Source organism: Chelon labrosus (genome assembly GCF_963514085.1).
Source record: "Chelon labrosus genome assembly, chromosome: 14".
Lineage (NCBI taxonomy): Eukaryota > Metazoa > Chordata > Actinopteri > Mugiliformes > Mugilidae > Chelon > Chelon labrosus.
Window position 1 is genome coordinate 26,586,135 of NC_140347.1, and position 26,330 is coordinate 26,612,464.

The 26,330-nt window shown below is 40.2% G+C and overlaps 1 protein-coding gene across 1 annotated transcript; it reads right to left on the bottom strand.

Annotated features, from left to right (window-relative positions):
- Nucleotides 1-333: 333 nt before the first annotated feature.
- On the bottom strand, nucleotides 334-7,966 carry LOC311499220 (very long chain fatty acid elongase 4-like). The gene is made up of 7 exons (XM_084560117.1): nucleotides 7,723-7,966; nucleotides 5,977-6,068; nucleotides 5,034-5,221; nucleotides 4,086-4,166; nucleotides 3,032-3,203; nucleotides 2,827-2,954; nucleotides 334-1,354 (listed from the first exon to the last, which is right to left on the bottom strand). Exons 2-7 carry the CDS (start codon nucleotides 6,041-6,043, stop codon nucleotides 1,076-1,078), a joined length of 915 nt encoding a protein of 304 aa, XP_084416243.1. The 5' UTR covers nucleotides 6,044-6,068; nucleotides 7,723-7,966; the 3' UTR covers nucleotides 334-1,075.
- Between the last annotated feature and the right edge of the window lie 18,364 nt (nucleotides 7,967-26,330).

Here is a 26,330-nt window from a genome sequence, read left to right on the forward strand (position 1 = left end):
TAATCTATGGGGTGCTGACATTGTCTTTATTTCAGTTGTATGCGCAGCCAGGAAGCTGTGTCACGTTTGTTTCAATAAGACAATAAGATGACCATCTTTTGTTTTTTTTTTAAAAAAAAAGCTCCTTTCAGGACGACCTTCCCATCAGTCCTACGTGGCAGTGAGACAATACTGAGCTGAACTTTAATTCTTATGCTTATGCTTGCACATTAGCTACATTGCATAGCAAAAAGAAATAAATCATGTGGACCCACAAAAATATGTATTATAGCAAAGATGATCACAAATTTGCATAAACTCTAAAAAAAAAAAAAAAAAAAAAAAAAAAAAGACACTACAGCTTTATCCCCAAAATGAGATGTTTAATTAACAACGAACACAAAGAAAACAGCAGGTTCTGTAAATGCAGCAGTAATATTCGTTTGAGACAGCAAAGACATGTAAGTCCATGACGTGTAGTACGATAGTGGAGGTGACTACGACCTCGTTAAATACAGCAGATGGCAGATGTGACATTACTGTCATGATTTGTTTGCTATCCATGAGCAACTCAACTAAGAAATGTCCCCCCAAGAAATAGTTAAAATCATTAAAACTCTTTTAGAGCACTAAAACATAAGTTAGCATATTAAAGACTAGTTAAGCTTTGAGTTAAAACTATAGTGGAATCCAGAGTACAAAAGTTGGAGGTGAATTTTGGTTGATAAGTTAGTGGATGCTGAGCAGGTTGCAGGTCCTTTAATAGTTTGGTCCTATTGCTGCCCAAAACACGGCCGGACAGAAGAGCACAGATCCTACATGGTCAGCATTTTGCTTTTCTTGATTAAAAAAACTGCTACAGAGACACACAACGCCCCTCTCTTCCTCTCAAAACCAGAACACATCACAGACACACTCACAAATACACACTGCTACCCATTCAGCTTCTCAAGTTGGTCCCAAATCACACCCATCTACTCTATTTGCAGTGATGGTCGTCTGGCTTGAACTCTTGGTTTATCCCTCCCCTCCTTCTCTGGCCCTTAAAACAGTTGTCCTCTTTCTGTTCATCACCAAGCAAGCCCCTTTTCCTTCTTTACTCCCTTTTCGCTCTTCCTTTCTTTTGCCTCTTTCCGTTATCTTCCACTTCCTCCGCTTTGCTATGACCGTTTGTTACCGTGGCGGTGCCGTTGGCGACAGGCTTGCCCTTGTGCGATGAGGAAGGTTTGCCTCGGTATGCGTGGTAGTAGAAGTTGGCGAAGAGGATGATGAAGGTCACGGCATAGCCAATCAGGGCCCACTGCATCCAGAAGGGGAACTGGCAGCCAGTGTAGAGGGAGTAGCCGGCGTGGCAGATTGTTAGGTGGAACTGGATCTGTTAAAAACACAGAATGATGAAGCAACAAACAGCCTGAATTGTTACAACTGTAGAATGTTGACATGAAACAAGGAAGAGTGCTACAAAGCAGTTCTTCTCATGACACTATTAAAAATATATGTAGGAATTTATAGTGAAAAATACAGAAACAACAGCAACATTATGGTGCGACTATATCTAATTTGTCTTTCTATCGCTTCCAACTCATCAGGGACATCAGTGTTGTTATGCCTCAGAAGTAGCACATTGTACCAAGCTTTTAACATGTCTACAAATACATTTTCTTTCAGGCTTGAGGATTACAGCTATTACAAACACCAATCAGGCATAACATTATTCCTGCCATTATAAAACAGTTGTGACTCATCAGAGAATGGATATGGGCCTTCTGAGGGTGTCCTATGGTGTCTGGAAGCAGAATGTTATAAACGGGGGCCTTTGGATCCTCTGGGTTGAGGAGAGGGGCCTCTGTGGATCAGACTTGTTTTTTGAGTTATTCTAAACCAGTTTAGTGTGTGTGTCTGTGTCAGGCTGCATCCTGCTGGGGATGGCTGCTGCCATCAAGGAGTGTCAATGCTATGGCATGGGGGTGCCTGGTCTGGTCTAGGTGGGTGCTACATGTCTAAGTAACATCCACCCGAATGCCAGGTCCAAACATTTCCCAACAGAACATTGCATTGTCATCAGATGGTCGATGTTATTTACTTCTCCTGTCAGTGGTTTAACTGTTGTGGCTGATCGGTGTATATCTGCACAGAATGTGCAAACACATAACCATGAATAAACATCAGGTCCTTTGTTTCAGTTTAGGGCGGCACAGTGGTGTGGTGGTTAGCACGGATGCCTCAGAGCTAGAAGGTTCTGGGGCCTTTCTGTGTGGAGTTTGCATGTTCTCCCTGTGTCTGCATGGGTTCTCTCCAGGTACTCCAGCTTCCTCCCACCATCCAAAGACGTGCTCACTAGGTTAATAGGTGATTCTAAATTGGCCGTAGGTGTGAATGTGAGTGTGAATGGTTGTCTGTCTCTCTGTGTTAGCCCTGTGATAGACTGGAGACCTGCAACCCTCCAGAGGACAAGTGCTTACAGAAAATGAATTAATTAATATTTCGGTTTATACAGACATGACAACCAATTACATTCTTTCAAATGTGAATTTGAAAGAATGTAAGAAATTAATTTAAAAAGTTACTTTTCCAACTTCCAATTTATGGAGCCTTACCATCTCTAAAATAAAGAACACATTAATTCATTATAAATTTGTTTTCGATATTACTTTTTTAAATTTTTAATATGAACTATGTAACTGTCAACAGGTCACACCACCTTATAGTCAAGCATGCACACACTACATAAACCATTAGAATAACCAACCAATAACTGTTTAGTATAACCAGTTTAAGAACCAATTCAATGTTCTTACATATTTGCCAATCTGCCACAAATGCACTGTACATAATAGTAATACCCACCATCTGCATAATGGTGAGGTATTTCTTCCACCAGAGGTACTTCTGCATCTGAGGTCCCAATGCTGCCAGGCCGTAGTAACCGTACATGATGACGTGGATGAAAGAGTTGATGGTTGCGCCAAAAAAAGCTGTGGAAAAGGTTCAATTTGTATGAGATGAAACATTGCTCGGTGCGAGATGATCCCGTGAAGACCCTTTAACTCACATTGTCCACCGGGGACCCACTTGATGCCAATCCACCAGAGGATGAACATGGTGCAGTGATGGTAGACATGGAGGAAGCTGACTTGGTTGAACTTCTTCCTCATTATGAAAAAGACTGTATCCAAGAATTCCACTCCTTTGGACATGTAGTACCACCAAAGAGCAGAGGCTATCTATAGACAGAAAACAGTGCTGGGTGAATTATCACAGCTCAACATTAACAACACATTTGCAACAGCATCACTGACCTGTGACATCTTAGGTCTGAGGATACAATGTGCAGATATCTTACAAGATATGTTTTTTCAGACTATGGAAGTCAAATTCCTGTTCAGATCCTGTTAATCTCTTTACATCCTCTGTCTGCAAAGTGAAATATTACTTATAAGACCTCCACTGTGCAGAGCTAATATAAATATTTGGTCACACATTCATAATCATATAGCTAGCATAGTTAGTACAATATACAGAATATATTTTTAGTGGTGAATTCTGGATTGGTTGCAGTATACTGATGATGGTGGTGGTCAAACAGTGGAGCGTGATGACATGTGTAGAGAGCATATTGTTGATGTTTTCACTTTAAGGTGTTGTCCCTCTCCGTGTTTTCCTGTCTGACACACATGCTCTAAGCCGTGGCACTGTGGCATCTCTTATCGCTGAGAAAAGCCATCATGAAAGAGCAAGGCCAGAAGGTGGAGTTTTAGGGTGGTGAGGCTGACCACTCCCGCCAATCTGAATGTGGGGCCACGCCTTCCCGGTCCTGAGATATAAACTTTTAACTCTCAATCCTCTCTCTGTTTCTTGCCTACACTGATACACTACAGGAGTACTGATCTAATTTACGTCAGCAGCAGGATTACGGTATCATTCCACCTGGTGGACGCTGGAAAGTCTCAACAGCTTTTTATGTGATTAGTGAAGCTTTAAACATCAGTTTGTTAAATCAATGCACTTTTACTAAGAAAGGTTTGGCGCAGAGGAGTGTTTATTTTAACCCCGATGCATTGGATCTGCATAGATTGGTTTGATGATGTGTGTGGGAGGGAGCTTACCCTGACTTCATTGACATCGTTGGAGTAGTTAACAGGCTGACAGAGGTAGCTGTACCCGGCTGCTCTAGATCCTAATAGGAGCTGATGAGAAGACAGAAACCATGAAGTCAGAATGAGGTTAAGAGGAACAGTTCCTACCTCACATTTCAAGAAAACAACTACTGCAGTAAAGATATGTCATTCCAGTCGATTCATAATTTTTTCAAACAAGAAAGATAAAACACTAAAGGATGTTGGTAACACAGAAGTATGTTATTCCATGTCAAATATCAAAGTCCTTAGTCTATCCCCTAAGACACAGTAAGTCTCCCTTTGAGTGGATTCATACAGGAACAAAACACATAAAAATACCTCCACCCAACCATAATGTTTAAATACTAAAATATTATATTGTGAGATACCACTTGTGGCATACGGTGCATAAATGTGCACACCGTGAGCACCACTGAAAACATGCACATGCTAAATGTGGATGATTAATGACATCAAATGAAAGTGATAGCTGCAAAAAAACAGCAGCTGCTTCTAAGTGGAAGGGATTAGGTATCTTCTGACTACCAGGGCAGATGTCTCAGGAGATTATACTCGGGAAGACAAAGTTGAAACAGCTTCTCTATTTAGTGTAGGCAGGGACATTCAATTTGTTGTCAGACATGTATTTTAATATGCAATCTATAAAGCCAGAAGCCCAATTCACTATTAGACCTACAAGGGGTAAGGGTTTTATATTTTTAAATGTTACATTTTAAAAAGTTGTGAAACTAAGGTGGCTTATCACATAATGTCTATTCAATTGTCTGTTCTGAAGGACTGTAAGGGAATACACCTTTTGCAGTTTTCAGCATCATTGCAAAAACACAAAGGAACAAAATAACTACATCTCTGTGTGACCGGTCATGTTTGTGTATCTGTTTGCTGCCATGCTTCCAAGGCTACAGCAGCACTAACCTCTTTGAAGATGTAGAAGTTGAGTACCACCATGCTGAAGTTGTAGACTATGAGGGTCTTCCTGAGTGTGTAGGGCTGGCGGTCCTGCATGAATCTAGGCCCCGCCCAAAGGAAGATCAGGTACAGGCAGCTGAGGGCCAGAGTGGGAAATGGAGATGCCATCAACGGCCAGTTCTCCACCCTCTTGTCTGCGGGGAAAGGAGAGGAAAGCGAGGGTGGAAGGAAAATGTGAGACGTAGCGGCACAAATGAGATAAATCAATAGTTTGTAAACATTAGCACACATTATTCAGCTTACAGCTGATTAACCAACTATGACTCACAAGCTTTATCAACCACTTAGCACTTTGGTGACAGCGTTTTACTTAAACTGTAGAAGTTATACTTTAGCGTTCTGAACCAAACAGTAAAATACAATCTGATGTTTTTACAGGTTAGACTTTTTATTTCGATTAACATTTCTTATACAGCAATTAAATGCATGGAATCTTGAGGGTAAGAACACAGGTTTAATTTTAAGTTTAAGTGAACAGGTTTAATAAATAAGTGTAATATTTAGAGGAGAAAAATCACCAGCTACCAGCGGTTGCTTCGTGGTACAACAGTAGCTACCAAACTTAATTATTCTTTATTCTGGACATACTAACATATGAAAATACACACACATGTATCAAGTAGGCTTACGTTTGACGACTTTTGCTCAGATAACATATAGGTCAAACGAGGCAGATGTTTTAAGACTTTCCTGTTCACTCCATATCTCTAAAAGTAGGTTAGTGACTAAGACCTATATATTAGCACTGTTTGCATGGAAAACAATCAACATCTAACACGTTCAGGCATTTTTTCACAATTTCTCTCGGAGAGATGCTGTTTTGTATCCCTACGTATGAAATGGTACACTGCTCTTGAGTGCTGTTCAGAAACAAGTGATCCCAGCTTACCTGCTATAGTAAGGCTCCATTTGTAAAACTCTACAGTGTCATTCACAAGGTGTGTTACAACCTCCATGGCTGCGCCTTTGGTCCTGATTATACTGCAGCGAGGAGAGGGAGAGAGAGGCAGAATACCACAGTCAGTGAATACCACCTAAATTAAATCACAGGCCATACGTGTCCTATCAGCGTAACTAGGAGCATGAGGAGCTACATTGTGGGATCATTTTGTCCCTCTCCACAAATACTCTTGTAGCTAGGTGCAAGCTACTCTAGCTTGCAATTGTTGTATGTATGTATGTATGTATGTATTTATCAGGCTAGGGAAGTCGGAACTACACCCAAAGCTAACACTTGTCAGCACCACTAAACACAGTACCTGTCAATAAATATGTTTAGAGTTGCATCCATGTGGGAGGCCCTAAGATTGTGATTTGAATTCTGCTGTGTCATATGCTTAATGAGGCCTCCAGGAGCACAAAATAAACAAAATGCATGTGTTTCAGCTTTTCAACACTGTTGTAAACATCCTAAAAAGTACACATTAGTCCTCTCTTCACTGGCTCTCACTTGAAACAGTGTGGTAACATAACCCAACCTAATGCACTTTCCATTGATTCTCATGATTGCTGGTCAGTCATTACAGTTCTTAGATAATTGTAGGAAACAGGATGGCACCATTTTCTGTTATAGACAAATAGCTGTCTATATTAACCACAAAAAACACAAGGAAAATAATGTAATAATGTCCCCGAGTGCACTGACAGAGAGATGAGCTCCTTATTGACTGTGATTAGGCGCCCTTACATAACAAATAGTTCTTATCCAGCAGAGAGCTGAGAGCATGTGTCTCTATATTAATCTATAATTAATCCGATGCGTCAGATCAGCTGGCCTTTAAATAATGAATTGCTCAGTATACAGTAACTACTGTCCACCAATGAGTGTTGACAGGCAGGAAAGCCATGAGTATCTAGCACAATGTCGCACATGGGTGTGATTACTAAATAGTCTGCACAACGGACAGCGCTTGCAGGGCTTCATATGATAACACATGCAGTCTGAGTTTAGTCGAGTCGCAGAGGCAGATGAGATAGAGAGGGTTAACAGGGTCTGAGTGCGAACAAAAAGACTGGGGCGCATGTGTCAGCAGGTTTCGCTGGGACCGCTCAAGAGGCTTAAATTCAATTGATCAACGAGCTTAGATGTAGGCCTAAGTACAAATGCCCAACGACCCACAAGCCCGTTTGATGGTTATCTGCCTACATGTGCTATGGCATGACAAAAAAAAGAAAAAAAAACCTGCACATTGGAATAAAAGCACTGTGATTTATAGTAATTTCTCTACGTTTCTCTATTTGTTGAAATAAGTCTGTCTTGTAAAAACCAATTAGATAGCTTACCCCTGCTCTATTTAGGTTAACTTAATTCAGATGTTGGGCTTAACAGGTGGGTGGCTGAAATGTGCTGAAAGCGAGTCCGGATGAGAATGACTTGCTAGCAAACGATAAAATGTCACAAACTAGTGTCCCCATCGACCCAAGCAGTAATAATTGATTAGTCGTGGACAAAGGGCTGGACTCTTCTCCAGCTCCGCCAACAATTACCCATTAACCCCCCAAACAGCGCTCAAAACTGGGAGTTGGCCGCATGTGGAAATTAAGGCTGAAAATAAACGCGTTCGAAACCAAATCACAATCACACGTACACACAATATACACATTGTGTTTTTTAAAATAATACGCAGTTACTTACGTCGTGGAAATTTAAAACCGTATAATGACATCCGGTGCAATTTGATGCTCAACTGCTTTCGGTTACTGCTTCTCTCCGCGTCTCCTTCTTCTTCTAAACCCGTTACAGCGAATCGTTTTCTTTACCGCTCGACATTAAACAGCAAATTTGGCAAGAAACTACACAAGGCAAGTGAGAATCTATGACTAACATAGGCTAATTATGCACTCGGTCCGTGCCGGCCGCTCAGCCGCATCATCTTCTTCTCCCCAATCTCCAGGACACCGAGAAGCCTGGTCGCTCTGCGCATGCGGGATTCGACTCGTGCCTCGCGTGCTTGCTTATGCGTGCGCGCGACAGCTGTTTGCCGCTCAGCTCGTGGCTGTTGCCTGTCCCGACTATTTTCTGTATTTTCTGTTCATCTGAGGTATTTAGTGTCTGTAAATTAGCACAGCACACTAGCTTAACAACTTTACAATTATCTTAATAAATCTAAATAAATAAATCGCAATAACGTGGGGGGACTCAGGCAAAGTCGTGGGTGTGCTATCCCACCAGTCGAAACTTGCGAAATCTGTCATAGAGATGGCAGAAAGGGGCCCCTACCCTAGGTGGTTTTCATTGCAAAATACGCCAACAAGGAGCCACCTGGAGGCCCCGTTTCTCATTTTCTTCACTGGTCCCCACCACGTTGCTTAGTTTACATGTAGAGACAGTGAGCACCTGTGCAGACGATGAAAACAAGTGTCTCCATTTATATGTGTCAGCTCCCCAGGTACCTGCACTGCTGTCCCCGCCTCCACTAGATGGCGCTGTCCAGCTATCAATGGCTCTTCACTTCACCTGCCGCCTGCACACCCCAGCTCCTTTACTCTGCCACTGCACCAGGAGAGGCTTCTGCTCTCGTATTCTGTTACAGTAAGTCCGCATTGAAGTTCCCTTTCTGCTTTAGTCCACCACAACATCCTGACAAGGCACACTATTGGCCTTTCAGTTTATATTCCTCTATGTTTATTATACTCGGTGCCAGAAAATGCATTCACTGCACTAAGACGGTGCCTCTCAAGTGCATCACCAAATGTTTAAGTTACATGTACTATAACTTGTAGTGCTTTAGCAGCCTCCAAGATGTTTGAGGAACAAAGGTCTCAGACTGTGTCGTCTTCATTTAGAAAATGCTCGGTCCTTTTCCGGTTCTTTTATGGATTTTCTCTGTTACTTTGCTTTTCCAGGGTCCAGCTGGACCGCACTGCTAGTATCCATATATCCCTCAAATGAGGAATATTCAATGTGTGTGGATACCTGAACCACATAGTAGAAGGCAACATATTATGATGGTTCAACATAAATGAACTATATCCTGGCTATATTTCAGAGCACACATGGTGTCCATTATGTTCGAGCTTGCTGCAGTGGTTTTAAATTTGGCTGAAGATCTTGAATAATAGAAGATAGTAACACATATGAATTCGCCAAGTAGTACCTAGCATGTACAATAATCTAATACTGGAATTTTACTATATCACTAAAGAGTGAGAGTTGCTTAATTTGTTAATAGTGACAATTTGAACAGTATAAATGCAATGGTAAATTCCAAAAAAAAAAGAAAAGAAATGCATTGAATAAGTCCCTCCTTCTGGTACAGTTTATACCACATTTTGTCGGTTCATTTCACGACTGCAGTTGTGCTATAATTGCAGCACTTTCAGATATGTGCTCAGGCAACAGAAATCCTCTGTGTTCTAACACTGACAAAGCGAATTTTTATTTTGTTTCTGGGCTGTTTGTGGTTTTACGTAGATTTCGTAAACTGCTGCTGGTATCACTTATTAGTCCTTTATATGGCGCAACAGATAATTGCAGCGTAAAGTGAATGTACGAGTTTATCTCCCCTTCAAACACACACGTGCATTCATGGACAAGTCTTGTTTGGCGTATTCATAATGTGGCGTACTGCAGAATGTGAAGGAGCCCCATCAACCGTCCTGTGGCCAAAAATGTAGTCAAAGGTTAACCTGTCGGCAGATTGCAGGCTGTAAATACACTTAATATTAGAACAGCTCTGAATAGTCCACTGGCAACATTTGGCTGCAGTACGGTTGGCAGTTTCTGTCTGAAGTGGTAGGGCTCATGTGACATTCCCGTGTGGAAATCCTATTAAGTCCTATTAAGATGCATTTGTTCAGCGTTGCCGTGTTTAAAAATGTGGGGTAAATTCTTGATTTGCTGCATAAAAGTTACATTTTAAAACTAAAATGGAGGAGTTCAGATACTATAACAACAAAATAAATTAAAAGAAGATTTTGTCAGGAACTTGATATGTAATACTTTGTCCGTGGCTGTGGTGTCTAAATGGAATGTGTGGCAAGACTCTTAAAAAGAAACAGTGACTTCGAAAATTCTGGATCTTGGTGGTGAAAATCTAAAAAAGAAACCACAATAAAACACAGCTGGAGGCATCAAATGCACTTACAGGAGTGAGGATGGAGACAAAGTATTTACTTACATTTTGATGAACTTTGTTATATCAGCATAAAGGAATAGATACTTTAACAGCGGCTAGATTTACATGCACAATGTTTCTTCAATCCGGCTGATATCATTTTGTTTAAAGGTTCCGACTTAACCGTTTACATGGAAATGATTTAAAATGATCCGATAAGACGATTGTTTGCATGCCCCAAAACATTTGGCTGATTGCAACTTTTTTGACATGTGCAAAGTGGTGCATCAAATCTGACGTGTGTCTATATATAACAGGAGAATAAGACGTTCTCCCCAAATTTTATTGAAAACATTGAATGAATTCAATAAAAAAGGAGACCCAGACCGCCTTACGTTTTGCTGACTCCATTCTTCTTTTCAAATACTTTTGAGTCGAACAGTTGATTGTTTTGCTATGTTTCTCTCCTCCTGCAAACTCCCCACGTCATTTGATACTTACCCCATGTGTTGGGAAAACAGTGTACTCTTTCCATTCAGAGAGAGAGAATCAGATCAAGCATACATGGTAAGTAGGTACCAGTATTTTCCTACTCAACCAATTATCGAAACCTTACTCCACCCCTCTCAGTCCAGTTGAAAGTATCTTTCAGTCAGGGCCATTCTGGTCCAGTTAAGATGGTTACACAAGACTTTTTTTAATTTTTTTTTTCCAGACTGTGCTACTTAATTCTGTTAGTGGGATAGTGTCCGTGTAAATGTAGCTATGGATGGATAACATAAAGAATTCCCATCTTGTAAAGAAAAGAGTATTGTTGTGCAATGAATTGTAAATGTAAATAACAGCTGCCTGAGTTTTCAGTATTTCCATTAGGGAGACATGTTTGCTGCAACGCATAGAAAAGTTGAGTGTCAGAGTGGCTGCATTGTGGAGGTTAGAGATCATGTTTTGAGTGAACTTCCTGTTTTCACCCTTCCTCCTTTTTTCTTGTCTTTTTCATTCTCGCCGCGTTTGCTCTCCCCGTCGCTTCACGTCACCCTCGGCCTGCTGTGTATTGTGCTTTCACGGCTTATAAAGTCTGTTAATCTCACACACTTGTATCGCCCTTTATGGTCTTCATATTTCATGCAACATCTGGCAGCGCCATTTTCTGAAAGGGTAAACATTTCACAATTTCCAGCCCAACAAATGCCAGAGCGTATCCATCTACTTTTTTAGCCCCCAAGTCATCCATCAGAGATATTTTAGTCTGTGATTTATGCTGGAACACGCTGTGCACAAACCACCAAACTCGCTGCAAAGGAAATTTCCTTCTGTATGGCACATTCACAGCCAGCAACCTGGGATAAACCATTTTCCACATACCTCAGGAGCAGCTTTCAAAAAAAGCCTTTTGGGAAACACCGTTTTTCCACAACACGCTCCCGTTAAGGGGATAATTTCTTTTACATGGGCCAGTGAGTGGGGTAGGTAGATGTCTTGCAACATGAAATATCTGTTTACACATATTTCCTGAAAAAAAACACTGAGAGACACATACAGTACAGCCACATCGTCACCACCAGTGTTTTCGCTTGTCACTGCTGGCAAAGAGTCAGGTGACCTGTGATGATGTGTGAGGCAAGAAGCACAGATAGAAATAACTCAGTCAAGATGTATCTTCCAGCATGGCCTCCTTTTCAGCATGTGCGGCCAGGAAATTACAGGCTCAGGGAGATTTGGCTCTCGACAGTATGTGTATATACTTTTCTCAATGGCTTCTCTGTGTGTATTAATTCATTCTATAGGCGCATGATGACCGATGAATCTCGCCCTAATGCGTCCTAATGCACGGCTAAGTCATTGCATTTTGTATGCTTGCCAATATTTTTGCGTCACAGTAGTTTATATCATTTCTCACATGCAGCAAAGTGCAACAGTTTCCCATAAACATCTTGTTTTATGCTCCTTTAATTGGTTCTCCTGCCCTTCAGATTCTCCAGTTGCATCTAATTGCCCTGAGTCGTTTTGTTTCACAGTTTCTGTGTAATCTGGATCAGGTCCGCTCCATTAGAGACTTTTCATATGGTTTTAATTTGAAAGGCATATGCATCGGGTTGAGATTTAACTGGCTTCATTCAGTAGCTGATCCCTCGATGTCTATAGTGGCTCACTCGATGTGGCATTAGGTCACAGCTTGTGCCATTTTGGGGATAACTGGGCTTTTTTACTGCTTCCCATAAAAACAGGAATTGAGTTGCACACATATATACAGTATGCGCTCTACATGTGCGCACACACACCATCTTGTCCTCATTTGGCCTCTTCAGAAGGGGAACCCCTCCTCCGTTGTAGTGTGTGGATAGAAGTATCGGAGGTCTGATAACAGAGATTCTTTCTTTCTTTCTTTCTTTCTTTCTTTCTTTGCTGATGCTCACCCACCCACCCGCCCCACTGTTCTTTAAAATGCATTCTTTACTCTTGACGCTCATTCACTATGTTATACGTCCTTTCTTTCAACTCCTGGCCATTTTCATTCATCATCATCTTTCAAAAACTGTTTCTCTTCTGCTTTTCTTCTCGAATTGCACGTCATCACATGACCATCCACGGCCTTAACACTGATTCATACACAGGGTGGGTCGGCTCAGCGTGCAGCAGGCATGACAGCAAACCCGCACATATAACAATAATTAAAAAGGAATAAGATATACAGACAGGTATGGGTGGGGGGTCATTTAGAATTTAAAGGGGGTATATGATATATAATATGGTATATTGAATAATATGGTAAGTTAAATATGATCCACATTTCTATAGAGACAAAGCTATGGGATTTTTGGTTAGGGTCTTATTACAATAAAAATCCCAGTAATCATTCCATGTCTCATTCTGGAAAGGCCAACCAACCATATCATTTAACATGGTGACTATTGTAATTATCTCCAGAAGTGAATCTAAGACCAGACTGGTTAACTTAGTCTGAGTGTGTAGAGGTGGAAATGAATGCTTCAACAATCTTTGTCCTTCAGACCAGAGGGAAACTCCAGTCATATTATCTTTTGACTTTTAGAGCAGAACAAAGTGTGTGACTTCTAGGAAACTGATGTGTGTGTTCTCCAGTTTTATCACTGTGAAAATACTGTACATTCAGTGTAACCAAGGAGCTTTAATAGGTTTGACGATCATCACCAGAGATACAGCACTATAAAAACACACTATATGGTCCGCTATAATATTTTCATTACCTGTCTTGTAGTACAGCCTGCCAGTCACTGCTGAGTGAGAAACCGCAGACTGAATAGGGAGGGAGGGGCTGGACCCTGCTGGGCTGCTTGGCTTGCTCTCTTTGTCTCCTCTGATGAAATCTGAGTCTCGGCTCTAAGCTGCAGCCTCTGCTAATTAGGAGTGACACACATACCGTAACCTATGCAGTGATCCTACGGCACTGTTGCTTCATTCACTTAATGAAAACAGGGCCCGTAAAATCTTTGGTGAAAGAACTAGTGGAAATTCCTGCTGACATGATGAAGATTGATTTTGGAGTGAGGTAAAAGTTAATGACGGGTTTTATCCGTCTGTTGCTGTATGTTATTATCAACATCTAATATGAAACTGTGATGATGTCAGCAGCACATTTAACCACAAACACAACAGTGGAGGGACCCTCGTAACCTCTGTAGCTATTAATCCACTTTTTATTAAACTACCTGAATTATAGTGTCTGTGAAAAACACAATTACGAGCTCTTTTTACCCACTTTATGTGCTCTTACGTAGCCACACGTCTTATGAATGTGCTTTCATGATGCGAACAGCATTGTCAACGTCTGTAAGGGCACCGTAATATTTTGACGGAAAATATTTTTCTCTTAGACTAAAGCTAGCTGGCAGCAGTTACATGTCGTCTCCTGATTTGGCGTCGCTACAGGAAACCCGATTCCCAGGATTTGTCCTCACTGCCAAAGCGTGCAGCCATATTTTGACTGTGTCCAGCGAATTTGGCCAAGTGCACGCGGATAGTGTAATGTAAACCCATAAAAACAAGTACAGCCGTACAAAACAAGAGTTATTGGATCAGATTTAGCGTTACAAGGAGTGAAGCCAGTGGAGAAGGGTCTGCAACTGTGGCCTGGAAAGCAGGAGTCAACACGAGGCACTTCCAGCACTGTGTGGTCACTGATTATATTTACAGCTGGTTTAGGACCAGCTTTGCCAATAAGCCCATAATGGGGACACGGTTATTGGACAGACTGGCTATACTGGATTAAACTTTGACTGAGCTGTCCTGTCTGCTCTGTCTTTTTGTTCCAACAAACCTTTCAGTGAAGAAATAAGAAAAGGGAAAATAAAGACATTAAAATTTCAAATGAATTTAAAGACATATATACTGGCAAAGCTTGTGCTGTTGTTGGATTATAGCTGTTACATCACAATCCACATAGCTTCCTGAGACTACAACGCTTTTGACATAAAAGTGCCAGACGCCACTAGGTGTAACTCTGTCTCTTGAAATTGGTAGTGATACCAATTCCTGTACTGTACTGATTGCAGAATTGCAAATTGATGTCCATTTGTACAAGTGTACCATTTTAACTGTTGAACCGACAGGCACTGAGGGTGTCAAAGGGTGAGGTTTAGAACAAAAGAGAATAGTCAGACCCTGTGGAGCCAAGATATTTGGATTTTGAGTTCCCATTAACTTCAAAAGCTGTGCTTGATTCTCATCTCAAACACATTTTTAGCAGATCTTTCCTGCATGTCATATGCCTTAATGGTATTTTTTCCAAAGAATCAATATTTCACAGTACTGGAGCTGAAGTGAAACTGTCAGAAACCAGCAGGAAACCACAGCTGTGAATTGCACAGTGGGACAATACACAGCTTTGCTTTACTGGATGGGAAGATGCACTTCCCATCCAGCTTTGAGTATACTTTTAGTCCAACCTACTTATATTAGTATGTAGTATGGAATTGGGACAGCATTTAACTCTACGTAGGCACTGGAGGTATAGTGGGTAGTTAATCCTCAGCCCCACTGAGCTGAAAGTCTCTCAGCACTGTCACATTCTGTTAATGTTAATCTGAGGTGGATGGGCTGCCAACGGGCTGACCCACGGCCTGTAACCCTGCTGAGGTTAAAGTCGGATTCAGCGCGGCAGGAGTGACCTTTGCCATTGTGCTGCCCTGTGAACATTACTGCCAGTACCCTAGATCTAACTTTAATTCTTCACACATTTCACAAGCATATGCACAAAAGAAGGACTTGCTTTTATAGCTGTTTGCCTGCAGACGTCAGTAGTATTTCTTTAATTCGACGAAGGGAAAGCTGGAATCTAAACTGCAAGATCTGTCTTTGTGATGGCAGACAGGGCATGTGCAGCTACTATCCCTCCCACAACTAGACATGTGGTCAGTGGGGTGGTTAATTGAGGAAGCAAATCTGAAACAGTTTGTTTTTCCTGGAAGGAATTCAGTTGTTTGTGTTGTTCAATTGGACAAATTACAAATGAATGTCCTTGAGGATGGCAGTCGACGGCAGTTTTGGGATAGATAGATAGATAGATAGATACTTTATTGATCCCGAGGGAAATTCAAGCATCCGGTAGCAGTAACATACATTGAACATACAATACAAAAACTATATAAAAAATAGAAAGTAACTAGAAAGAAAATGTTTTATACAACTATAAACTATGTTAAAAATATAAAGTGACCTGTTTGGATAGATTGGCACGTAATATATTTTTGTTGCTGTTGACAAAATGAAGTCAAACACTAAAGCCAGGATGGAATCAAGCTTACGCAAAAAAAAAAAAAAAAAAAAAGTTATAATGATAATGGCAATGGGTGAGTTAGGGAAACGTAGGAACTAAGGACATCCACGTTTTATTCACCTAAATAAAACACTTATCTTGAATCCCAGCCCTACACCTAAATAGAGATTTGAAGTGTAGAACGGAAATCACAACCAGATACACACACCTCTCTAGGACTACATATCTTACGTACATCAGCCTGCACTGATAGGAGACATGAGAATAAGCATTCACCTGGCAAGATGTCTTATGTGCAGCGTGAGTCCACCAGAATTTCATATTTCATTTCTATAATGACATTTTCCCATTAAGATTCTGATCCAACAAATGTGAGTCAGGATTACAAAGAACACACATTTAGTCACATTTTATCTGGAAAAATTCATCAGCACGGGCAGTGGCCCAGTATTTTTCAAACCATGTGGCCTGTTATGCAGCTGTGCATTTCAGTCGTAATGGATCAATACAAACTGGCTTCTTTTACATACCGTTCTAGAGAAAGTCTTTGTTGTCTGTGGTCTGTGATGCAATTTAAAAGTGTTTCATTCAAGCAGACTTCACAGGGTTTTTTTCTATTTAATGTTGACAAAATGACTTTAATTATTTGTTTATCCGCCAACCAGGCTTTATAGTTTTTGTTTATGTCGTTCTTTCTAGTTCTTTTAGTCAATTGAGCATCCCACAAACACATTTACATTGTTAATTCAGTGAGTCACATTATGTTGTTCTTGCAGTTACGAAAAGCCATGAACACTGGCGCCCATGAATTAAGGACAGAGGAGACAGGGGAATGTGTGCATTTGCGTGTGCTTGTTCATGTGTGTTTTTAGTAAAAAGCAACATTTTTTTTTCTCCTTATGTTCAAAGCTGTTGCCAGCTGGTTGACTAACCTCACACTTTCATAACTCTTACCTACGTCCAGTAAATCTGTCTTAATGAGAGGCTAAGCACCGCTAATTGCTCGTTTCAATTACGTCAGATATGTATGTTAATTTATCCTTTCCTGACCAGTTAACCAAAACCTCTGTTATGGTTGTGTGACTGTGGCTGGGGAAAGCATGATTAGCATTCTTTCAAATCTCATGGGTTTTATTTAGCAACAAATAAGAAGATCTACTTGGGAGAGATGCACATGGGAGAGACATGGTAGAGCAACATCAGAGAATTTTGGGAAGTAAGTTGACAAGCTTTCATGGTTGATGAGATTGCTGATGTTACTCTTATATCTCTACACAGAATATAGGAAAACTCCAGTCAGCAGTAGTTTAGCTTAGCATAAAAACTAAAAGAAGGGGAAAAGAGCTAGCCTGGCTTTGTCCAACGACTGTGAAATCTCCTTCCCCCACTTCCGAAACTTACAAAGGAACACCATGCAGCAACCTACAGGCATGATGAATGAAGTCAGTATTCAAGTGCCTAAAGTTGCAATTCATTGAACTGACTCACTCGAGGCAGGAGGCAAAAGTGAGTCAGTTCTCTAAGTCATCCCTGTTAAAATGCTTTACTTTATAGCAGAAATAAATATGTCTTTGACCTGGTACAAATAACAGTTTTGGTCTCTATAGCTACTGGAATTTCTCTATTAATGACAACTGAAAGGAAACAATTTACATAACGTACTTGTTTAAATTGTATTTAAGCTTAAAATTATGCAGGCTGACTGAGCCTTTCTGTGTGGAGTTTGCATGTTCTCCCTGTGTCTGCGTGGGTTCTCTCCAGGTACTCCAGCTTCCTCCCACCGTCCAAAGACATGCTGGTTAGGTTCACTGGTGATTCTAAATTGGCTGTAGGTGTGAGTGTGAGTGTGAATGGTTGTCTGTCTCTCTGTGTTAGCCCTGTGATAGACTGGAGACCTGTCCAGGGTGTACCCCGCCTCTCGCCCGATGACAGCTGAGTGAGGCTCCAGCAGACCCCGCGACCCTTAACAGGACAAACAGTTACAGAAGATGAATGAATTATGCAGTATTAAGTGTGTGGTTGATTTGAGTGACTTGTGGGTGTCGTCAAAGATTGCTAGCTGTCTGCCCAGGCATCAACCACCTGACTCCGTTTCAGTTCCGCTCCACTTCCGCTCGATTTCTATGCCCTTCATGGATTAACTGGAATGTATATGAATGGCGAGGTGGTGATGACCGGAGCCACCACACTGAGCTTCAAAACCATTCTTCAGAAATACTATGGGTGACATCACGGAGGGTTTGCCCATCATTACAGTCCATCTTTGACACGTTATATATTGTCTAAACCTTTTTCACAGAGGGCTTTTTCACACAGGGAAAAATATCTGGGGCTGGGTCACCTAGGTGAGGTATATCGGCAAAATAAATGTAGGTAAATTATGCTTGATATATGTTAATGCTTTAAGAAATGAGTTGGCAGCTCATTGTCATAACAGCAGCTTCAGATTCCTTCTTTGTCCGGGGGATACTGTGGACTTACATGTAACAGTGTTGTACTCTGTTCGCTTTGGACTAAAGGATGGTTGGCAGGGCAGGAGTTTGGCGGTTGAGATGCAAAGGACATTACCTTTCATTGATGCCTTTCATCTTGTTTGGCCAAGGTATTTCTGGTGTTTGGTCTCATGGTGTTGTTGTATGTTATATTCTTTCATTGCATATCAAACAGACACACTTCCCCACACACCTGACAGTTTCTGCACTCACTTGCTATCTTGCGTTTCTTTGGTTCTGCCACTTTTGATCACCCATGGCAAACGCCTTCTTTGATTAATCCGTTTTGTTGACGAGCTGCAACATTTAAGACACTAGCGCAACCTAATAATAATAATGTTTTAAAACCAAATGCTGTAATACAGTCCAGTGCAAGTTCCATGTGTGGGCCATATTCCATTATATGTTTGTAATTTTAACTTGTTAGTTTTTATTAAAATATAACTAATTAGGGAGCTTCAGATGCTGAAAGAGGCAGGCTTGTTGCTTCCTGTTGTTTCCGGTGTTATGAGCACCTAGCTGCAGCTACATTTTCAGCATACAGATGTGAGAATGATAAAGCATGTTTTCAAAATATTACGTGTGTTGGGGAATGGGAGCTGCAGATACCATTATCTTGACAAATGCTTTGGCTAGAATGTAAACCATTGCTGACAGGACCACTTCCGTTGAAATACCGTAAAAATGGTTTACTTTCTCGGAAACCTGTACACATCCTGCAAACGGAGGCAATAACAATTTGTTGGAAGCATGTTGGAAAGACAGTAGAGCATGCTTCCATGGAAAGGGCTGATTTCAGTTTGCCTGCTGATATGTTTTCAACACAACACTCAATAGTTTCTGTAGTGTATCCAAGAATTAAATAATTGGAAGGCAACAACAATAATTCAGTTGAATAGAGTTTCATTTTCTTCAAACATTTCACAAAACCACAATAAATTCCGTAGAAAACAATTAAGAGACAATTTATCACACCATTAAAACCTGTACTCCTAGGCTTTTGGCACAATAAACATCATTCTTTGTTACAAACACTCAATCAGGCTGTCACAACATTTGCCAATACTATTGCTGATTTGGTATGAGACCTCTGGAAAACACAGATGTGAGTACAGGTCAATAGAGTAGTTGTTGTTGTGAAAGAAATAATCTTGCTTAAAGTTATAGAAAAAGAGATAAACAGGCAGAGATTGACAAATGGCTGCTTTTCAAAAATCTTACTTTACTTTCTTGCTTTGAATCCAAGGACATATTTTCTCACCAGACTTTAAAAGCTAAAATGTTGGGTTTTATTATTTTCTAAAAGGTGATAACACATGGGGTAGACAATGAAAATTAATACGTCTGAAGGGCAAAAGCTGGCAGTACTGTCGAATATTTCCACCATTTAAGAAAACTTTGCCAAATATGCAAAATACCCATAAGATCTTCTCTCAAAATGCCAAGGACACAGAGATTTCTCTTTTAAAGGAGGACACAAAAACCACATCCCCACATACCCACACAGACGCACATGCACACCATCCAGACACCACTTTGAGCCTCCTCGTGGATGATTCATCCGGAGTCTGATGTGGTTAAAGACGGCCAGTGTTTCCGTGTTTGCTCAGATTCCGCCCTCACGGCCACATGGGACTTGATAGAATGAAAATCTGTGTTTAGCTGAGTCATCACAAAGTTTCCTTCATTCCCACGATTTTTGCTGTGGTTGCTGACTCAATAAAAGACGTCTTCTTTCCCTGCTGAAACAATGAAGTTAGGCTTCTTAATATCAAATGCTCATTAGAACATATTTCATTACATGGATAAAAACGTTATACACTCACACAGAGTATACACTGATTTCGAACTGAACTTTTGTAACTCTGAACAGATCAGACGAGCTAGACCCATCCTCCTTTTTGTGCCACCTATTCTCCTCACAACGTGGTGCCTTACCCACAATGCAGTTGAACTGACAGTTCAGTCCAAAAGATGGATTAGCAAGGCTTGTAGGTGCTAATGTACCCTGTAATGCTAGCTTTCATCAGAGATGTGGATCAGGATAGGTTTCTTTCTTGTAATCTATAGCATGAACCATTGACATAGATGGCCAACATGGCAGAAAACCGTATAGCTAATCTCCCCTTTCTTGACAACTGCAAAAACTGTTTAGGAACAACTCAACAAACATGGTGTTGGCCTGGCCTCCAAATTCACTAGATCCCAAACTGATCAAGTATCTGTGGGATGATCCACAGAGGCCCCTCCCCTCAACCCATAGGACCCAAAGGCCCCCACTAACAACGTTCTTTAACATTTTATTAGGAAAGTGGTCATAATGTTATGCCTGATCGGTGTATATCTGAAATTGCATTTGTCATATACATACAAGAGGAGTTACACTTAGCGTTGTAAGTCATAAAGTAAAGGTACATATCTCTGTCCTGCTCATTTGTTCTCTTTGTGTGTGTCTGTCTCTCTCTCACCCACACATAACCACACTAATGCCCACACACGCTCACAGCTCTGTCTGGAAGAGATTGTGTTAAAATAAGAGCTGATTGAATACATCGCAGACATCTGCCATCACTGAAATTCCTTCTTTCTAATTCCTTCTATCTAATTAGCCAGACCAGGAGTGAAATGTGCAGTTCTTTTATTGTACTTAAGACTGTTACTTTGGAACCAAAAGCTAAAGCGTATGTTTGTGGGGGGGGGGGGGGGGGGGGGGGGGGGAATTAGAGTTTGGCTTGCTTTATGCTCAAATAAGGATTTTAAAAACTCATGAACGGTGTTAACTAGATAGGGCTATTGTTTATTTGATCTGTCAGTGGAGCATGTGGCCAAGCAGTATTCATGCGTAAAAACAGTTCAGTCAAATGCGCTTGAGAAGTTTTCTTTTAAACACGACACGCAAATAAATAAGTAAGAACATTGTCGTCAGCAGCCTTTCCACATCAAGAACTTTGATAAGCACGTTGAATTTGACATCATGTCCCCAGCCTCACAATGTTTGATTTTGTTTAGTCTGGAGAAAGCTCCCTGTATGATAAAAAGCATAGTGCTAGTTACCCCAGACCTCATGTTGAGGCAGATGAAGAAGTGAAGAGATAAAATAGTCGAGAAAATCAAATCAGTTTTTATCTGTATGGTTTTTGTTGTAGTAAAATGGGTTGCCAACGTAGTCCTTAGTCACAGATTTGTCTGTGTCTATATAAGGACTGTATATAAAAATGAACAAACCCTTCATGATGTCACTTTGAGAGGTTTTGAAGCTCAGTGTCATTCGCTCCGGGCGTCACCATCTTGGCAGTGCTTGACTCGGCTAATTCCAAAGTAGACATAGAGGTGGTATTAGCTGCAGAAATCCAAATATATTATTTTTTTTTTCCTTTACCAGACTTGACTTACTTTTAGAGCTAGCTTTAAGTGGCCATTCGAGGAACTACACTTCCACATTGGCTTAATTCTTCAGCCCCAGAGTTCGCCTCTTAGTTCTACCTGCTGGGACCATTTTTAGGCTTCAGATATGTAAATTTTGCTTACACAACTAACAGATTCCAGGACTAAAAAGATAAAACAAACGATTAAAGTGATTTTTTTGTGTGTTTTGATAGATAGATAGATAGATAGATAGATAGATGGATAGATAGATAGATGGATAGATAGATAGATGCTTTATTAATCCCAAACTGGGAAATTTCACAGTTGCACCAGCAATGTACCGGCACTCAACACCATACATAATATACAACAACAAACAAAAAAATAAATAAATAAACAATAAAGAAAAAGGAAAAAGAAAACTAAAATCTATACACAATATTTACAAGAATTATAAAATAAGTGAATATTAAAAATTAATTTGCAATGAAATGAAATGAATTTACGACCAATAACCAAACTTTTTTCACTTTCTTTTTCTCAGGTCACATTTTGCACACACACCTGCCTTGCTTGCTAGCAGATCCATCAAAGCAACGAATAAACTTCTCTAAGGCAATAGTTGAAGTCTGCTGACAGATGCCAGTGCAAATTGTGACCATGTGCTGAAAGGAGCTACAGGCTGTAATTTGGGGAAAGGAGAGGAATCGCTCCTATATTTTTATGATTCCTCACATCAGCTATTACCGTGTAATTTATTGTTCTGTCAGAGAAGGGTACACAGGCGGGGTTGGGATAGTTTGTTAGGCATGTAAAAGGAACTTTGGGAGCAGGAATGGGATGAGCCGCTGTATATCACAATCTGGGAGTTACTGATGTTGACAGGTTTTCAACACAAGGCAAAAGTCTTCATATAAATAGAGAGAGAGTGTGTTCCAGGACTATAAGAACCACATTGATAAGACATTTTGGGCTTGCCAAAAAATACTGCAGCAAAAAAAAAGAAAGAAAGAATTTGATTACTTCTATTATGTTTTGTCTTATTTTTCTTTGTAGGCACACTGTTGCCATGGATAGAGTGAATTAGCTGTGGGCAACAACTTTAGCTTATGTTTGTTTAGCTGTTGAGTAACTGGGATGATTAAAAATTATTAAAAGTGTGCCAAAGTGTAAAAACTTAAAAACGCCAAGGTTTGCTGTAGTTATTCTGAGCTTTTTTTTTTTTTTTAAATGCTATTCAAGCAAACATGTTTCTTCATCATGGACATCAGAGATGAAGATATCCTCAGCAGATATCTGTGAATTTGGTTTGTGTATTCGTATTTAACAGTTATGACTATATTTTTAAGAAGTTCAGCGGTGTAACTAACTTAAAACAGTGCTATGCAGTTGTTGCTTTTGTCCCACACACGCTCAAGCTCCCCTTCTGTAAGCCTTTAGTCTAATTCATCTCTCCACCTTCCCAGAAAGATTATCTTGTAAAAGTGAAAAAAAAAAATACGATTCTTCTGAAGCCTCCCTATAAAAAAGTTGCTCTATTTTTTGTTTCTCATCATCTTAAGACTTCCATGAAAGACAATGAAGAAATCTTTCCCCCAGCCGCATGAATAATCTGATGTACTGCGAGAGTCAAACCATATGAGAGTCCTGTGTAGGCCTTATTTTTGACATCAAAGAACTACTGGTAACAAAGGCCAATTGTTATGTTGCCATACACCACCTGGCCAGCTGGCACACAGAGACATGCTTTCAGGGAAGGCAAGTTAGGAGTAAACAAGTAGAAAACAGTAAAGTAAAAGAAGTACAGTTCACAGAGATTTTTGTCCAGAATGGACGTTATTTGCGAGTAAAGTTAATTCAGTTCAGTTCAGTTCAATTTTATTTATATAGCGTCAATAACAAGGGGGGAGTGGAGAGAGGGACACGCAGCGGTTAACATGCTATACAGTAATAGCACAGAATTACATGACTAGTAGTAGATAAGAAATTAGAGGACAAGAGCTCAGTGCCAGAGAAAAGAAAGTGGAGGATGCGAGTGAATGACTTAATTAACTTAAGACCTTGCATACACTTTCATTTGTATTAAGTGAGTATGAACTGTGGAACTGCAATACTGCCAACAATATAATATAGAATAGAATAGAATAGAATAGAATAAAACTTTATTGTCCACCGAGGTGGAAATTTGGCTTCGGCTCACCAACACAGAAGACACACAGTACTAAAATACAAAAGTTGACAAATACAGACACACAGCATTACATTGATATAATAATAAATACAGTAAGACAGTGGATGGCAGTTCAAGTCACTACATGTGGACTGGTCACTTGGTTGTGTTAAGAATGCCAATGGCATTAGGGACAAAGGACTTTTTAAAAAAAACTTTGGCCAGGGGGCTCTATAGCGCCTCCCAGATTTCAAAAGTTCGAACTGATTAACAAGAGGGTGGGAGCTATCTGCCAGGATTCGCTTAGCTTTCCTCCCCGTCCTCTCAGTATAGATGTGGGTCAGAGACTTTTGGGGTTTTCCCACAATTTTGCTTGCCATTGCCACAATCCTGTTTAGTTTGTTCTTGAACTTACTGCTTAGGTGTCCCAACCAAGCAGAGATTGGCAGTATGTCTATGTAGATGCTTCTTTGAAAAAAAAAAACATTGTAAGTTATTAATCTTAAATTACACTTGACTATAAAAAATGATGAAAAACTAAAATTAATAAAAAATTTAAAAAATACAATTCAATCATAGCATTGTGTTGAAACTTATTAACCATCAACGTTGAATCATTACAAATTGCTTTTATAATGCAAAGGTTTCTAGATGAAAACTTAAAAAAAAAAAATTACTTTCTTATCTCTCCAAAAATACTCTAAAAAAATTTAAAATAAACAAAAGAAAATTATAAAAAATTGATTTATAAATAATTTTGATACTAATAAGTGAGTTAAATGTACTAAATTCTTTTTGAAAAAGTGTTTCAATTGATTATAGTGTTTTCGTTAATGTTAATGTGCATTTAGAGGATACTGATATGAGATATGAAGCATCTGAAGCTATTCAATAGGGTCCATATATTTGGAAATCAGAGCCTCTTGAACAATGAAGCTCACCGCATGTCACAGCTGGCACATAATGTACGATCTTGAGCCTGTGTCAAAGGAGATAACTCTTTGTACCAACAGGTGGCAGTAGTCTGTATTCATCATTCAAAGGGGAACTTGAACTTTAGCTAGCCTCGGCTAAATCATATATATTATTATGTTATCCACAGTTCATTCTAGATGATCATGTGAGGACATTCATGCATTTTAATCTTGAAGAGCCTTCCATGCCTGCTCTTCGAACTTCATTGTTTTTGTTTTTGCTTTCGTTTCATTTCTCCTCTCGTGCTTATGTTCACTAAGCTGATCAGCCAATCAGAGTGACCTCTCTGACCAACTCGTTCCGCCACCATTTCAACGTGCTGAACTGAATGAAAAGCAGCTGTCAGAGGTCTAACTAGTGTCAACGGTGCAGGGCACACGGGCTAAACCGATACTTACAGACGACCTGACTCCGGAAAACGCCTGACTGTCAGCTTGCTGTGTCATAGAATTATGGGTGACTGCGTTTCACGATCATTTAGAGCGAAATAAAGACACAAAACATGAAATAGTTTCTGTTAAACCTTGAAAATCTGCTGCCATTTACAGTGAGCGGTTTCACTGAAATAAAAATGCAGCTGTGAACAGGTATTTCTGTATTTATCTTAATCTTTGCAGTTTTTACTTTAAGGGATTTCTGTTTTGAAGACCTTTTTTATTAAATTTTAAATCCTAAAAATTAAATCACGATCAACACGATAAACCGTATTGTGCTTCATAATTGTTATGTAAGCATACGATTTATTCAATCCAGTGATGTCCTCATGCTTTTTGATCTTTCTGAGAGGGAACATGGCACTGATTTCAGCTTTAAACATTCAAATGGGAAAACTGCCTCTTCAGATGACAAATCATCTTTATGTTCATTTATGTTCCAATAAACAATACTGTCATCTCTGGGAGGTAGAGGCTGCTCACCCCCTCTCCGCTGACCTCATCCTCCTTGCCTCCTGCTGTCGGCCCATAATCAGTACGCTCAAGAGACAGGAGCTCATTTCCTTCTCTTTCCATCTTTTTGTAACCACTTTTTCCATGCCAGTGCTGTAGAGCACCCATGCTAAATCCATAACAACCTGCTATGGCTCGCCGGTTTTCGCTGGCTGAGGTGTGTTAATCTGTGTCTGTCTGCGGCTTTGTGACATCATTAAGAAAGTGTTAAGTCCTTGGTCTTGATGGAGTCTTCTGCTCCTCTGTATTTCTGAGAGTTATTGTGAAGGAATTAGGTCACTGCAGCGCACTCTGTCCTCCCATTAAAACAACATGCATAAACATATCTGTCAAGGGAGCAGAAATTTAGTGTGAAAGAAGGGCAAAATACAACATAAACAGTAACTTTATAGTTCACGTGTTTCTTTTAAAGAGACTTCAGTGTGTTTGACCCCTAGCATATGTCTTTTTTTTTTTTTAAGCGATTAGACTCTAATGATAC

Excerpts from the sequence above, each read along its gene's own strand:
- LOC311499220 (XM_084560117.1), bottom strand. The coding sequence starts at position 6,043 with ATGGAGGTTGTAACACACCTTGTGAATGACACTGTAGAGTTTTACAAA. Across the intron at positions 4,167-5,033 it reads ACTTCTACATCTTCAAAGAG|CTCCTATTAGGATCTAGAGC; the intron begins GTTAGTGCTGCT and ends TCTTCTCATCAG. Across the intron at positions 3,204-4,085 it reads ACGATGTCAATGAAGTCAGG|ATAGCCTCTGCTCTTTGGTG; the intron begins GTAAGCTCCCTC and ends TTCTGTCTATAG.